This window comes from Mauremys reevesii, linkage group 15, assembly GCF_016161935.1.
Source record: "Mauremys reevesii isolate NIE-2019 linkage group 15, ASM1616193v1, whole genome shotgun sequence".
NCBI classification, from domain to species: Eukaryota; Metazoa; Chordata; order Testudines; family Geoemydidae; genus Mauremys; species Mauremys reevesii.
Window position 1 is genome coordinate 29,807,358 of NC_052637.1, and position 16,359 is coordinate 29,823,716.

General features: G+C 51.5%; 1 protein-coding gene across 1 annotated transcript in view; it reads left to right on the plus strand.

Moving 5' to 3' along the window:
• The window catches only part of EVPL (envoplakin), a 55,579-nt gene that overhangs the window by 13,460 nt on the left and 25,760 nt on the right, over positions 1-16,359 (plus strand). Inside the window, exons 2-8 of the mRNA XM_039501451.1 lie at positions 222-349; positions 10,191-10,290; positions 10,676-10,830; positions 12,584-12,707; positions 13,762-13,887; positions 14,973-15,011; positions 15,821-15,982. Of these exons, the coding sequence (XP_039357385.1) occupies positions 291-349; positions 10,191-10,290; positions 10,676-10,830; positions 12,584-12,707; positions 13,762-13,887; positions 14,973-15,011; positions 15,821-15,982 (765 nt within the window). The 5' untranslated portion in view covers positions 222-290. The remainder of the gene's footprint in view (positions 1-221; positions 350-10,190; positions 10,291-10,675; positions 10,831-12,583; positions 12,708-13,761; positions 13,888-14,972; positions 15,012-15,820; positions 15,983-16,359) is intronic.

Here is a 16,359-nt window from a genome sequence, read left to right on the forward strand (position 1 = left end):
AGCGTGTGTAGAAGAACATTCCTCTGAAAAGCAGGGCGGGGTCGCCAGCTCTCCCTCCGGGGCTCTGCTCTTTCCACAAACTGGTTTTTCTAGTCATTTTTAAAACCAGGCTCCATCTCTGCTTCTGGATCACCGGTTGCTTGGGGAGGAGCCACCCAGAAACTGCTCTTTTAACCCGCATCAGACCTTCCCAGCTGGAGCCTGTCATTCCATCTCCGCAGACTAGAGCAGAGAGGCTGTGCCCTGAAAAGCTTTGTGGACGCCAGGAAGGGAACCAAATTCCTGCCAAGATGTTCAAGGGAGTGGGCAAGGGCTCCCCAAGTAAACCGCCTCCAATCAAGCAAACCAAGTAAGTGCGACTCCGGGATCCTCTCCGAGCTTGGATGGGGTTAGAGCACAGATGGGAGAAAAGGTGTCCAGGGAAGAGGTGATCTCTGAATAAACGAGGATGTGCAGAATAGCGCAGAGCAGAGGGAAGATCTTCCTGCTGAGACCTGAACCACCAAGGTTCTCTTTGGGAATTGCCCAGAGACTTAGCCAAAATCTCCCCTCCCTCCATCGGCTGGGCACTGATCGTCTCCCTGGCACTCCACCCCAGAGGTAGCTGCGTGGTTTGTCTGAACACCATCTAGTTTGTAAAGATCTAGATACATGTGAGAGATTGCAGTGATTAGCCACCTGGAAGGGGGAGGCATGACCTTAATTCAGGTAAGCGGATGGAAGGCTGTAGTGCAAGAGGCAGCACCTGGACATGGCTGTTGCCTGTTTCCAAGGGATGTTCTCAGGCAGACGAACTTCAGCTTATCAAGGTTTAGCTGGCCTGTTAATAGCTCAGTGTAGCATTTTCAGTGTCTCCAGACTGTATATCCCAATTGGTAGGTGGCGGGTGCTGGGGTGATGCTGCCTTACGAGCTGAGATGAAGCTAGAAGAGAACGTTAAAACCTTCAGGAAAGGAACCCAAACCAAAGGGTCCAGCAGGCACTAAGCTCAGCATTCCCCTGCTCTTGGCTGAATGAAACAGGAGGTGGCTGAGCTGGGCTGGGCTGTAAATTGTGGGTATAATTCATCCTGGCTAAAGGCATGTAATAGGGTGGCAGAGGTTGCTTCTTTGCAGACCACGCATGGATTAAGTCTTGGGGGCTGTAAGAGGCTCAGTTTCACTCTGAAGAGTAGGTCTATCAGTGTGCTCTGAGGGCTGAGACAGAGAGGCAAAGAAACATCCCTCCGGGGTCTTTAAGCTGGAAGCCAGAGGGCTCCTGCTAGGGACAGGCTTCCCTGGGCATCCTTGATAGGGAGGCCTTGTGAAGAGAGCTGTTTCCCCTACTCATATGGCAGACCCCACCTCAGGGTTATTTGCCAGACTCCTTCCTCTCTGTCACGTTTTCTCAGAATCCTATTTTGGATGCTGGGATTCGTTTTAAACGCTGCTCCCAGCCTGGCCGTAGGGGAGGAAGCACAAAGCAAGGCGATTTGTAGATCTACAGAAGCATAAATAATACAGGGCTGCACACGTTAGCTCAGCCACAGTTTGCCCGAGAAGGGGCCTGACCCGAAAAACTGATCTGCAGGGTGGGGGCGCTGAGAGCCAGGGTTAGCGGGTTGTCCCATCTACATGCCCATAACTACAGTGTTTAAAGCAGTTGTTAAATTTGGTTGTACCCTGAGTCCGCTGGCCAGTGTGTATGGGCCCCGAATCTCCTCTAACCAGGTTAAAGAAACAGGCACTTAACTAAATCCTACATTTGCAAATGTGCTGTCTCACATTAGCCCCCTGCTCCATCACTCGGCACCTTCCGCAACAGCCCAAGGGCTTGGCTACACTGGCACTTTACAGCGCTGCAACTTTCTTGCTCAGGGGTGTGAAAAAACACCCCCCTGAGCGCAGCAAGTTACAGCGCTGCAAAGTGCCAGTGTAGCCAGTGCACCAGTGCTGGGAGCTACGCCCCTCGTGGAGGTGGGGGTTTTTTGAGCACTGAGAGAGCTCTCTCCCAGCGCTCTGCCGTGACTACACAAGCCATGTTAAAGCGCTGCCACAGCAGGGCTTTAATGGTGCCAGTGTAGACTGGCCCCGAGTCTCTGAGGGGCCAAGCGCCCACAGCTAATAGTGAAGACAATGGAGGCTGCAGACTCTCAGCCCCTCTGTAGGTCAGGTTCCTTTGGGGCCAAGCTCTGCAGTAAGATCCCTACCTCGAGGCCTCCAGCTTGAGTATTTTAGCCTAAATTTCTACAGTCTTTTTTTCCCACATTGTTTGTGAAGCAATTTGGCCTTGGCCTTGTCAGCCAGACCAGGCTGAATTGAAACCTCTGAAATGTGATTCCAAAGACCTGTCAGCTGGACACGTCTGCTGTTAAAGCTTTTGCAGACCTATTTTAATGTCTCATTGTGAGATTGCTCCTGTATTCCCTGGTAAGAAACTCTGGGCCAAACGGGGCCCAGCTGCAACTCCGCTGAGGTAACAAGTCACGCCAAGGACTTTGCCCTGCCTCCTGTACTGAGTGGGGTGGCGGGGCATGCAGCCATTCTCAGGACAGTCTCTCTCCTGCTCAGAAGATCACGCCAGGCTGCTCAGGGGTTTATTTAAGGGCACCAGCCTATTGATAAATAATAACGCCTGGCACCTCCAAAGTGTTTTACAAACGTTAACTAATCCAGCCTCAGCCTGTGGGGTTGGTCAGTATCATCCCTCTGTCTGAGATGAAGAAACTAAGGGAGAGAGGTCAAATTGCTTGTCCTATGTCCTGGTGAGAGTTAAGTGTCTCTTGGTTCCCAACCCTGTGCTTAGACCACTCAGAGCACCCAGGGGAGGCCTGATGCTGCTGTATATGCGACCAACCACATTCAAACACAGAAGGAGGTAGAATTGAATCTGGTCTGGTAGAGCTTGCTGCCACGGGTGTGGGGAATTGGTAGGTTTTTCAGGTGTCTGCCAACGTATCCTGGGTGTTAACAGACTGATTTCCTGGGTATCCTGTTCCTACCCCCTCTCTGGAGTAGTCACATTTGAACAAGAAGAATGGTATGTTATGAAGGGTTTGCAGGACTGGGCTATCAATTGTAACAGGATGCAGCAGGCAGAGGCCCATGCAGTGTGTAGGAGAATTAGATGGATGAGAGGCTCCTATTCATACTGAGATGTTAAGCACTGAGCAGGCTTGGGAGCTCTCCAGCCCTGACACCAAGTGGCGGGACCTCCTGCCACCTCTGGAGGGTGAGGAGCCCCGGTGGGCCAGCCTGTACTCCACCCTGATCCCGAGGCCCGTCGGGGACATCAGTTGGCGGCTCCTCCACAGGGCCGTGAGCACGGGTGTGTACTTGGCGCGGTTTACCCCTGTCCCAGACACCTGCCCCTTCTGCGGTGTGAGGGAGACCCTGGCGCATATTTATGTTGAGTGCGCCAGGCTGCAGCCCCTATACCGGCTCCTCACCAATCTCCTCCTGCGTTTCTGGCTGCACTTTTCCCCCCACCTCCTTCTCAATGCACTCCCTATCCGTGGCCCCACGAAGTCGCGGGACCTCCTGGTCAACCTCCTCCTCGCCCTGGCGAAAATGGCCATCTATGTGACCAGGGAGAGGCGGTTGGCCAGTGAAGACTCCTGCGACTGTGGGGCTTGTTTCCGATCCTTAGTCCGTTCACGTCTCCAGGCGGAGTTCCTCTGGGCGGCGTCCGCTGGCTCCCTTGACGCCTTCGAGGAGCTGTGGGCGCTGTCCGGGGTTCTCTGCTCGGTGTCCCCGTCAGGCTCCCTTCTTATGACCCTTTGACCGCACTCCTGTCCCTGTTCTTTTATTAGTTGTCCCCCGCAATTAGTGGGTTTCTGATGCCCTGTGGAACCTCCCCTTAGGCTGGGGAGGGATCCGTTAGCTTTGCCCGCCCCGTTTTCCCAGAAACCCAATAGATACAGTTACCAAAAAAATCCATCCCTTCCTGTGATCCCGATGCAGAATGAAGCTGATTAGCAGAAGCTTTCACTTGGGACTACAAGGAAAATGGTCCATTGTTAGGGGGAATTAATAGGGGAATTTGGGTGAGGGAAATAGGAATGGTGCTTGTAGCCCTATTAAAGTGCAGCTGGACAGATTAAAGTAAGAGCAGGGAATTGATCATGTTTGTGCTAGAAAGAAAAAGACTCTATCCCATCAGGCCAACTGGCCTCCTTAGCAGAAGGGATGTGTCCTAGGGAATAAACCAAAGAATAATTTGAATAGTGATTGATCCCTTGAAAGCATTAGGCCTTGCCGTCCCATGTGAGGGGGGAATATTAGTATCCCCTCTCACTGATCCGGAAATAAATCTCTGCCAAATTCTGCCAACAGGAACACTGGTGCATCCCTATTGCAGTCAACATGGTTGCACCTGAGTAAATTAGGTTAGAATCCAACCACATGAGATTATATGACTTGTCCAGGACTACACTCTTAGTTCCTGTCTCTTAATATCCTGCTCCGTTCGTTAGTCCAAGTCGTGTCTCTCCAGGCTCCCAGTCCATGCCTTAGCTCTTCAACATGAGGACCCTCGCTTCCAGGCTTCCCTCCACCTGGATCATAAATGCTCGGCTCTATATGGGGATGGCAAGACTGCCCCCAGGATTGTTGATCCTCCAGGCTTCATCTGTAGTCAGAAGATATTGACAAAATGGAAGCAGGGGAGAAGAGAGCAAGCGGACCTGTCAGAGGGGCTGGAGAGACTGACTTCTGGGGAAATGCTGAGTTATGCCACGAGTGTATAGCAGTATAACGCAGGAGTGTATAGCAGTGTAACACCCAGGGATCTGAAAGAGGCAATCACCACAGGTGGAGCGGAATCGGCATTGCCTTTCTGTAAGATGTAACAGTTAGTAGAACGGTCTCTCAAGGGAAGGGCTGCATAGCAGAGGCTTCTCTGCCCTGATGTCAGGCCTATCCGCTGCTTCAGTGTCCCTTTCTTGGGGTCCCCGATCATGGCTCATATCCTACAAGTACAGGGTTCTGTGCTGTTAAAATAACAGGTCAGTGTCAACCCAGACTCTACAGTTCATGCAGCCCCTTGTTGGACTCAATAGTTCCTTTCCAAAAGCCAGGTCCTGGTATTGCCTAAAGCTTCTTCCCCGTAAGACATCTGTCTGCCCCTGCTTCTCATGGTAGGTGACTCCTGCCTAGGGTGACCAGATGTCCCGATTTTATAGGGACAGTCCTGATTTTTTTGGTCTTTTTCTTACATAGGCTCCTATTACCCAGGGCCGGTGCAACCATTTAGGCGACCTAGGCGGTTGCCTAGAGCGCTAGGATTTGGGGGGCGGCATTTTCTTTGGCTGCCCCGGCCGCCGCTGGGCAGGGGAGCGCGGGGAGGGCCGCCTGCAGCAAGTAAGGGGGGTGGGGTGGCACGCAGGGGAACTCCCCACCCCAGCTCACCCCTGCCCCGCCTCCTCCCCGAGCACAATGTGGCTACTTCACTTCTCCTGCCTCCCAGGCTTGCAGCGCCAATCAGCTTAGGTGCCGCAAGCCTGGGAGGCGGGAGAAGTGAAGCAGCAATGGCGTGCGCGGGGTGGAGGTGGAGCAGGGGTGAGCTGGGGTGCCTGGGGGTGGGGAGCTGCCGGGGGGGTGCCTCAGGGTGGGGAGCTGCCATGGGGGTGGGGCGGGGGGGGGGGGGGGGGGGGTGGGGTGGTGGAAGTCGCTAGGGCACAAAACTTCCTTGCACCGGCCCTGCTATTACCCCCCACCCCCGTCCTGATTTTTCACACTTGCTGTCTGGTCACCCTACTCCTGCCAGCCCTATCTCTCTGGCTGGGGTGGAGAACCCCCTTCCCAGGTCCACTCTCACCCTAAATCCCCTGCTGTAGCCTTCCTATTCCCTTCAAATCTGTGTTCCTATGATTGAGCAGGAGGTCTCTCTCATGGGATGCAGCACCTCTTCTCTGAAGATTAGGTGATCTCCCATCTACCACCTGATTCCAGGCCTCAGAAGCCATCAACTACAGAAGCAGTCTAGACCTGGCACAGGCAGGCCCTTGGCTTTGGGACATTAAACTGAAGACTGTACAAAGCCCTCTCACGTACACTGTAGGGAACAGTTCTGCTATATGGGGGCCGGGGGCAGTTGGACTAGATGAATGGCTGGGTCTCTAATTTCCATTATTCTGGCTTGGTAGTCCCCCCAAGGAAGGATGGCTTTTGGATTTCTCCTCTCCTGTTTTCCTGAATGCACACAAGGAGCTAATACTCCATGAGAATAAAATATCCCAGTGATTTGACCAGCCCTCACAGTCCATGAGCAAATTCTAGCTTCTAATGAAAGGTAAACTTCAGATCTGGATGGGAACTTCTCCCTCGTTTCGGGGTAGGGAGGTGGCATTCAGGCATATGGTGTTGGATTGGCCCATTGTATCGAGACAAGGGTCAGTGCAAATTCTGGATCCAAATCAGACTCTTCCCAAAGCTCAAGGCTTTTTCAGCTGTGGAGCTTAGCCCAGGCCCATCTCGAGGGCTATTATTCAGAAGGACAGGGGTGACTTTCCCCTGCCCAGATCAGCTGGCTCAGAAATGCAAAAGCGGAACTTGGAACAAGTGAATTCATTCACTGCGCTGTCTCGGCATGCAGCAAGGCAAGTGAGTCATGGTCCCCTCCCTGAGCAGAGATCCAGGGCAGGAATCCTGGGTGGTGCTCAAGTGTTTGCTCTCGGAGCTCCTCCTCATTCCAGAGAAGGGGAGCTGCCAGGGGTGTCAGTGAAGAGTGAGGATCTTGTGTAATGGACTGAAAAATGAAAAAACAGCCTGGTAGGTACATGCACTGACTAAGCAGGAAACAGGGACAGACTCCTGACGGATTGCTCCTCTAAAGTCCCCCTCACCCCCTACTGTCTAGCCAGGTGCACAGGACAGGCCCACGGCTGCACCTTCCACAATTTATCCCAGGGTTCTGCAATTTATCCCGCTAATCTCACTACCACAGACACATTGTGCATGTATTGTGTGTGTGTGTGTGTGTGTGTGTGTCTCACATGGTGGTGAGATCCGCGTGACAAAGTGCACTTCCCACCTGGGAAGTGGGGCTGATCTACACAGAGAATAACACCACTTTACAGCATTCCAAGAGCTGTGCACACACTAGTCTCCACAATCCTCCGGTAAGCCAGCCCAGGTTCATTTTCCCACTCTTACAGAAGGGGAAACTGAGGCACAGAGGTGCCGTGATTCTTGCCCAAAACCACTGAGGGAATCAGGAGCTGCTGATTCTCAGGCGGATGCTGCAAACTGCAGCCTATGCCACACTCTTGAGAAATAAAAAGAAGGGGTGAAGCAAACAGATTGAGTGAGAAATGAGAAAGCTGGTGTGAATTGAGCATGAGCTAGAATGGCATCTCGGAGTGGCCACATAGCTGTAGCTCTGTGGAGCACTTAAATGAAAGTGTGGGGCCTCTCCCAGGCAGGCAGCTTTCTTCTTCTAATCCTGTATTCATTGATTTATAGTTTCAGTAATGACGGGCATGTCTGAGCATATGGATGAGTGTGTGCCTCTGGCTCATTGTGTGAGTGTGTATCTGTCGCTGTATGTATGTAGGTGTCTAATGCATGTTAGTGCATGTGCTCTCAGACAGATCCACATCTCTGACTGCTGCAATGTATGTTTCTGTGTATTGGCGTGGGTGCACGTCTGAATGAATCTAGTTAGCTGGAAGTAAGTTTCTATTATGTTTTTGTGTCACCTTTGGGCCGAATGCAGCTCTGGTGTACAACTCCCACGAAAGAATCATAGAATATCAGGGTTGGAAGGGACCTCAGGAGGTATCTAGTCCAACCCCTGCTCAAAGCAAGACCAATCCCCAACTAAATCATCCCAGCCAGGGCTTTGTCAAACCTGACCTTAAAAACTTCTAAGGAAGGAGATTCTACCACCTCCCTAGGTAACCCATTCCAGTGCTTCACTACCCTCCCAGTGAAAAAGTTTTTCCTAATATCCAACCTAAACCTCCTGCACTGCAACTTGAGACCTTTACTCTTTGTTCTGTCATCTGCCACCACTGAGAACAGCCCAGCTCCATCCTCTTTGGAACTCCCCTTCAGGTAGTTGAAAGCAGCTATCAAATCCCCCCTCATTCTTCTCTTCTGCAGACTAAACAATCCCAGTTCCCTCAGCCTCTCCTCATGTGCTCCAGCCCCCTAATCATTTTTGTTTCCCTCCACTGGACTCTTTCCAATTTTTCCACATCCTTCTTGTAGCGTGGGGCCCAAAACCAGACACAATACTCCAGATGAGGCCTCACCAATGTCGAATAGAGAGGAATGATCACATCCCTCGATCTGCTGGCAATGCCTCTACTTATACAGCCCAAAATGCCATTAGCCTTCTTGGCAACAAGGGCACACTGTTGACTCATATCCAGCTTCTCGTCCACTGTAACCCCTAGGTCCTTTTCTGCAGAACTGCTGCCTAGCCATTTGGTCCCTAGTCTATAGCAGTGCATGGGATTCTTCCGTCCTAAGTGTGGGACTCTGCACTTGTCCTTATTGCACCTCATCAGATTTCTTTTGGCCCAATCCTCTAATTTGTCTAGGTCCCTCTGTATCCTATCCCTACCCTCCAGCGTATCTACCACTCCTCCCAGTTTAGTGTCAGCTGCAAACTTGCTGAGAGTGCAGTCCACACCATCCTCCAGATCATTAATGAAGATATTGAACAAGACCGGCCCCAGGACCGAACCTTGGGGCATCCGCTTGATACCGGCTGCCAACTAGACAAGTTCTTGGTCCAGATTCATTGGTGAGGTGTATTACATGTTGGGTGTAACTTAGCCAGTAAACAGCTGTAACTAGCCAAGAAATGTAACGTACACGTATAGGGCCGAACTTCCCCATGCTACTCATTTGTGTGTGTCTCTGCACCCCCACCCCTATACAAGGCTTTATGCAGATTGAACCATCCCCAGCCCTTAAGAAGCAGCCGCCTAATTTGACTTGTGCAGTCCTTTTAGTTGTTTTTCCAACTACACCAAACATTCCATTTCTTCAAGTGAAAGTTACGTTCATTTTCAGTGCCCACTGAGTGCCAGATCACTGCTGCTTATGGTTCTGGAGTCCTATTTTCTGACCATAAGCTGACATATAGTTGACATCACTGTTCACATCACTGCCAATTTTGGCCCTGTGTGTGTACAACTAGCACATAAGTGCACAAAGATGCAGGTGTGTCTTTGAACAAAGCTTGTTTGTATGTCTGACACGTGACTTGTATGTCTCAGTAAGTGCACATCTGTGTATTCACGGTGCAGCTCTCTGCCTGTTGGTGGCACCGTCTCTACCCTGGAGGTGAGGCAGGTGTTCACCTAGGGCAGAAACTATCAGAAGCAGCAAAATATTCAGGAACTGAGGATGACTGCAGGACTGGGAGGGATAGGCATTTATTGGCTTGCCAAGGGCGGCAGAGCCCGCTCTGCCCCGATGGATACATTACAGTACCAGGTGAGGGTGCTGAATAATGCAAAGGCAACAATGCCTGAGTGCATTCCCAGGGTTTTCACATTAAATGTTATGGGGTAGGGAACGTGAAAGTAATAAATGGAAATTGGATGGCAGTGAAATCTGCTTATCGTGTGCGACAATCTGAAGGAAGCCCAGCAGGGAGGTCTGGCTACAGACACAAGGGATCGGGTTCACTACAGCATGACTCCAGTTATACACCGGTGGAACTGCACTGAAAACAGCTGTGTTCCATCAGCTGGAGTGATGCAGTGGCAAATGGTGCGCAAGGATCCAAAAGGTGGCATTACCACAGCTGGTGATGTGACATGTGCAGGAGATTGCAACTGCCCTAGCAAGAATCCAGGGAAATGGCAGGGGCCTTGCTTGTCCCAGCAGAGCGAATTTATGGCATTGTTAACTCTCCGACTCTGAGAGTCTGAATCTCACTGCACCAAGAGCTGCTGTAAAACACACCAGCAGCACTTTGTGTGCAAAACGCACTCAAAAGAGACCGCGGAGGAGGAAAATGGAACAAGACGGTTCATGCGCAGTGTTGAACTAAACCTGGGACTGCATGGACCGCTCCCCTTTGCTGCCTTGTAGACCTCAGTTTCCTGGCGCCTGCGAGAACCAGATGGTAACAGGCCTGATGAGCCAACATCCGTGTGGCTGTTTACAAGGGCTCCAGGTAGTGAGTGAGACCCACCTCTGCGAGGGTGGTTTGCTTTTATCCATCTGCTTGTTTCTACTTCCCTTCAGGTCCTCGACCAATGAGCTGGCCGTGCTCGTCTCCCGCATGCAGAAGAATGCCGACCAGGTGGAAAAGGACATTCTGGAAACACAGTCCAAGCTCAAGCAGGTAACTGCTGGGCAAAGAGCAAGGGGTGGCAATGTGGGCAGGAGACAAAGGTGCTGGTGGGGAAGTAAGGACATCAGCTTTGGCCATGTGTAGTGAGCCAGCGAGATGCCACAAAATGCAATACCAATGACAGGTGTGCGGGTGCTTACATTATGCATCAGTCATGGCATCTAGGCAATGCCTTCATGGATGACTTGAGCCTGGATCACTTGCAGATAAAAGAGGGACCTAGGTGATGGGGAGACTCACTAGGTGAGCCTGTGAAAACCAGGCGTTCGGAGAGATTACACCTTATATCGCTATTCTGACCTAGATCTCTTGATTGCAAACTAATCCTGGGATCTGGCCTGGGGGGGGCTTTGTGGCTGTTCTCTTTGGATGACAGGACATAAGTAACTACCAGAAGAACAAGGCTTTCGAGTTCCAGCAGGAGAACGCGAAAAACCTGAAGGAAGCCGAGACCCTGCTGAAGGACCTCTTCCTGGATGTGGATAAAGCAAAGAGGCTGAAGCATCCCCAAGCCACCGAAATAGAAAAAGAGTGAGTGGAGAATGCGTGTCTCACGCTGCTCTCCTCAGGCTGGGCACAAGGCTGGGATGACCGGGAGTCTGAAGTGTTCTTAACTGAGTGACTTAGTGAGCTGAGCAAGGCAGTCAGGGTCCAGTCCTACCTCTGACAACTATTAAGATGTATTATTTCTATTGCAGTAGCACCTGGAAACTCCAGTCACTGACCTGGATCCCACTGTGCTAGGCACTGTACAAACTCAGAACCAAAAGACAATCCCTGCCCCAAAGCCCTTATGTGACTCTGGTCACTTACCTTCTCTGCCTCAGTTTCCCCATTGATAAACTGTGAATAATACACCCCCACCCCCAGAGGGGTTTTGCAAGGACTGAATAGTAAATGTTTATAAAGGTCTTTGAACATGGAAAGTTTTGTATAAGCTCCAAGCATTGTTGTTGTCTCATACGGTACCTGAAGGTTCTTGTTGTTCTCCACTCTCTAATGCAACAGGCTTCGGTTAAACATTGGTGGAACAAAACATAAAATATCATGGGGCACGTTCCCAAAAGTGCCACCCGATATCCACACCTATGTTATGTGTGCAGGGCCATAGGTATTTAGACATCCCAATCCCCCTGTGTGCGCACAAACTGCTACTGCGGTAATGGCATGTGCAAATGTGAGGGTATGTGAACAAATAGCATCTAAAAGGGAACATTTCTGAGCCTCCAGTGTCCAGGCATACGGCAAACCAGCTACAATGCTGAAAAATCACCACCTGGCATACAATATTGTGTTAGTATTAATACCTCATTGCACTGTTCATTCATAGATCTCAAAGCACTTTGCGAAGGATCATTATCCCCATTTTACAAGGGAAGGCATAAGGAGGCAACGTGACTTGCCAAAAGTTACCCTGAAAAGTCAGTGGCAGAGCCAGGAATAGAAACCAGGTCTCCTGAATTCCAGACCAGTGCACTGGCCACTAAGGCTATGTCTACACTGACTATCTTACAGTTGTGCCGCTACAGCAGTGCCGCGGTAAGATACGCAGTGTAGCCGCTCTCTTTCGGCGGGATCAAGCTCTCTCACCGACAAAATAAAACCACCCCCAATGAGGGGCAGTGACTTTATTGGTGGGGGAGAGCGTCTCCCACTGACAAAGCGCTGTCTGGACCGACGAAAGTGCAGCGTAGACATAGCTACCCTGCTTCCCAAAACAAAGCAATACAGCCAGTGGGAGGGCTGTTTCCCTACCACAGCACAGAGCTGAGCCCTGGAAAAGAGCACCGTGGGTTAAAGCTATATAGTATAGCAGCAAAACAGCCTGAAGCACCATCGCTTATGTGAGCAATAATTTTTATTGCTTTCCTCTCCCCGTCGCCCTCTCCCCCTCTCTAGAATGAAAATCTGAAAGGAAAAATACTCTTTACTCCTTAGATTTCGGAGTGATTTAATGTTCCTTCTCGAGAGGGAATAAAGTGCCCCTACTGAGCTCTGTGCAAGCATCAATGCCTGTGCTCCACTCCCATGCTCCCCCTCGGGCTGAGCCCAGGAGAGAAACCCCCTAGCCGGAGAGTATCTCGGCATGTGCCGCGCACCACAAGGATAGTTGGTGGGTCAAGAGGGGGAAGCAGAACATGCTGGGTTCTCTGGGGGAAATCCTGGCTCCACAAAACTCCCTTTGACTTCCATGGGGCCAGGATTTTACCCTGCACTCTGTTGTAGTCGCCACAGAGAATTGGCAATGAGATGTGCCTCTCTTTCCTCCCTCCCTCGCATACAGCATCAAGCAGCTCCATGACCGTGTGACACACCAATGTGCTGAATATCGAGATCTCTATGAAAAATGTAACATTCCTGAAGGGGGCTCCAAGCTGGACTGGGCCAAAATTCTAGACCAGAAGCAGGTAAAAGCAGCAGTTCCAGCTGCTTTTTGCGGCAGAAGCATGCTCGGGGAACGGCGCTGCCAGCACTCGTATATCAGCAAGCAAAACAAGGCCGTTACCGTGGCTGAGATTCTATACACACCACTGCCCTCTCCCTTCAGATTAGCCACAGCTGTCGAGTCTGACTCCCTCCGGGGGTGGGGAATGGTACTGGTGGTTTTTTCTAACATCCCATGTGATGGGAGATACTCTTCCATTCTGATGAGTATTCACTGGTGATTTACCATGCTCATCCTGTCAGTGGGGTGAGCAGGCCGCCTCTATAACTAGCATGTGTGTGATGCCCTCGGTGACCTTTGCTAGATTGTGACGCCTGGGTGTGAGTAGCAACCGCGCTTGAGTTCACTTAGACTAATTTGCAAATGTCCTAGTAGCAGATGGCACTCGCCTTTCATCACCCCCAAGCCCTGTTTGTAGGGTGAAGCACAACCATATCAGTTCAGGTTCATAGCCCACTGGGTGTGTCTACACTGCAATTAGACACCCGCAGCTGGCTAGTGCCAGCTGACTTGGGCTAAGGGGTTTGGGCGAAGGGGCTGTTTAGCTGCGGTGTAGACACTGGGGTCCGGGCTCCAGCCCGAGCTCGGGGACCCTCCCACCTCGCAGGCTCCAGCCTGAGCCAGAGCTACGCTGCAGCGGAACAGCCCCTTAGCCCAAGCCCCGCGAGCCAGAGCCAGCTGGCACAGGCCAGCTGTGGGTTTTTAACTGCTGTGTTGACCCACCCACTGTTGGGCAACGGGGCAGAATATCTTCTCTTTGCCCTCTGTGCATGTGGACAAATAGCTGAAAGGGATAAAAGGAACCAAACCTGCTTAGAAATTGGCCCTATGTTCTCCTCCCATTTGAAGGGAGGAGTGAGGGTACTGGCCAGTTTCCTATTCCCAGCACCACACTGCAGTGGAAAGTTCCCAACAGAACCTTTTGCACTAGCCTCGGGCGGTAGGAAATTGGGACGGGGTGTGGTCTGTCCCCTAGAGGAGAAAACATGCTCACCACACAGCTCGTTTGCATGTAGAAGCAAGTCAGCGCGGGACCATATGGCCCCACCGTGCCAGAGCTGGAGAAGCAAATAGCAGAGCACAACATCCTCCAGAAAGAGATAGAAGCCTACGGCCTCCAGATCAAGAACCTCCACAGCCCGGTAAGGTACCTTCTCTCCATCTCCTCCCCCATCTCCACTCATGACCCTGGGAGCCCTACGCCCAGTCCTGGTGGGAATCCCAGGAGTCCGCCGTCTCCATTGTCATTGTCAGCTCCATTCCGTACCGTGCTAACAAGGCTTCATTCTTGCATTCACGGCCGCGCACAGGGCTACTGATCACGTCTTTACTGCACGAGTTAGTATATGGCACTGACTACGGTCCCACAGTCCTGCTGGGCCCAGTGCAAAACCTGGGGTGGATTCTTTGCAGCCAGGTCTGGTTCAAAATCCTTGCCTGGAACCTGGAGTGGGTCGCACTAAAATATTGCACCAGAATATTTGAATTGTCAAGTGGACACCATGTGTTGAATATTTTTTTGAAGCTTTGTTTATTGTTGGCCGTCAGAAGTTCAAGCCTCTCTCCAGTCAACGTTTTGGCCTCTGTTGTCTCTTCTGAGCCCATGACTAGGCACCCCTGGTTGAGAGAGAACACCTCTCCATTACCAGAGATTCCTATGGAAGCAATGGGTCCTGGTAACTGTGTGCAGGATATTTTGTGAGAGAGGGGTGCGGTCTGTTGTTTTGAACACAGGCCTGGGAGCCAGAAATGCCTGTCTGTGTGACTTCGGGCAAATCACTTCACGCCTCAGCTGAGCTTCCCCATTAGCGAAGTATGAATAACAGCACCCTGCTGAGACAAGGTTTAATTAAGGCCTATAAAGTGCAGTAGAAGTGCTGATGGTCAGCGTCTGCTAACCAGTAGCTAACCACTGAAGCCGATTGACCCAGACAGTGGCATGATCCATGTAGCATCTGGGTTTGCTCCATTTGTCCTGAACAGCAGATAACGCAGCCGAGACTAGGCCTGGAACAGCTCTACCAGGAGAGCCAGAAGGAGGTTTTCATTTGGCGGAGGCAGCAAGAAAGCTGCCTCGGCTGGAAGCCAGTCTGTGTACTCTGCACAATGGCTCTGGGACGGTTCTTGAGCAGTTTGCAAATGCATGTGCAAACGTTTATCCAACCCGCACGTTTACTGACTGCACTGTTTTCCCTCTTCCTTTGACGGGGGCTGGATAACACCGCAGAATGCAGCGGATTTAAAGAGCCAGTACAAGGACTTGCTGGTAAGGGTCTTGCTCAGCGTGATGTGCCTTGCAAGATGTGTTGCCTTGTGTCAGCGTTCGGGGAATCGGCTTGGGCTGGTTCTCTGGATATTCCAAATGGTGGGTGGGTCAGTGCCGTGTCGGTGACCCATTTCCCATGGGTCCCATGGGCAGGGAGGGAATGCAGCAGAGCCTGGGGGCAGAAGCCACTTTGTGTAGCTTCTTAACATCACAGGGCCTGATTTTCTCCTCTCTCTGGATTCAGAAGCACTAGGCCAGTGCACGTGAGGAGAATCAAGCCCGTTGTCTTGTTTGAGACCCCACAATCCATTTCTCTGGAGAGGATTAAATTGCCACAGCAGGGGATTCTGGGCATGGTTTGGGAATCTGGAGGACCAAACCCCCGGATCCAAACACCCCTAGACCTTGGAGTGTTCAAAATCCAGATCCAAATTTTGCAGCATAAGCCTGTCTCTGATTAGGAGCCCAAATGGGGAATAAGCAGCTGGGGGAGAGGAATTTGCAACTCTCCTCCCTAGGTAAAACCAAGGAAGGACAAACAGGGCAAATATACCCCAGGGTGGGAACATTTCTCAGCCTCCCCTGAAGCATCAACCTGGCTTCAGATTCTGGTTTGACAAAAACATCCTGTTTGAGAAGAATGAGGGAAGAGGGAATGAAAATTACATCAGATAAGAACCGGTGAGGGGCAGCTGTTTGAAAAGGCCTCTGGGGATCTGTTAACAGATGAACAATAACCAAGGGGGGAGGGGACTGGACCCTTCTCAGTCCAGATGCTGACGCCTCCTCTCTTTGATATGAATTGGCAGAAAGCCTCCATCTGGCGAGGGCAGAGCCTGGGCAGTCTGTACAACCACCTGCAAGGCTGCACCAAGGAGCTGGGTTACCTCAAGGACCAGCAGAACAAAATCCTGAAGCAGGACTGGAGCGACCAAATGGCTGACCCGCCGGGCGTGCGCCGGGAGTACGAGGTAAATGCTCTGCAGGCCTCTCTGCCTCTGGGAGACAGGGTGTCTCTATTGTTTAGCAAAATCCTCCTCATTTCAGGTTGGAGGAGGACTCTCTCTATTGACCTCTCCCCTCCTGGTACAGCTAGCCAGCTAATTAGCTACTAACCCAAAAGCAACATCACGTTACAGAGAACCTGGGAATGAAAATGTACTTAGGACAAACATGCCTCTGCTTCGTCTCAGCTAGCCCCATGCGTGGCTGTCTCCAGCCTCCTGCCGGCTTTTACACATCGCTTGTCCTTCTCTTTCCCCTGCATGCTTGTGCTTTCATATGAGCCAGGTGACCGCTATTTCGTACCCTGGCTACCATTTCTCTGCCACGCTGACTCAGGCAGCCT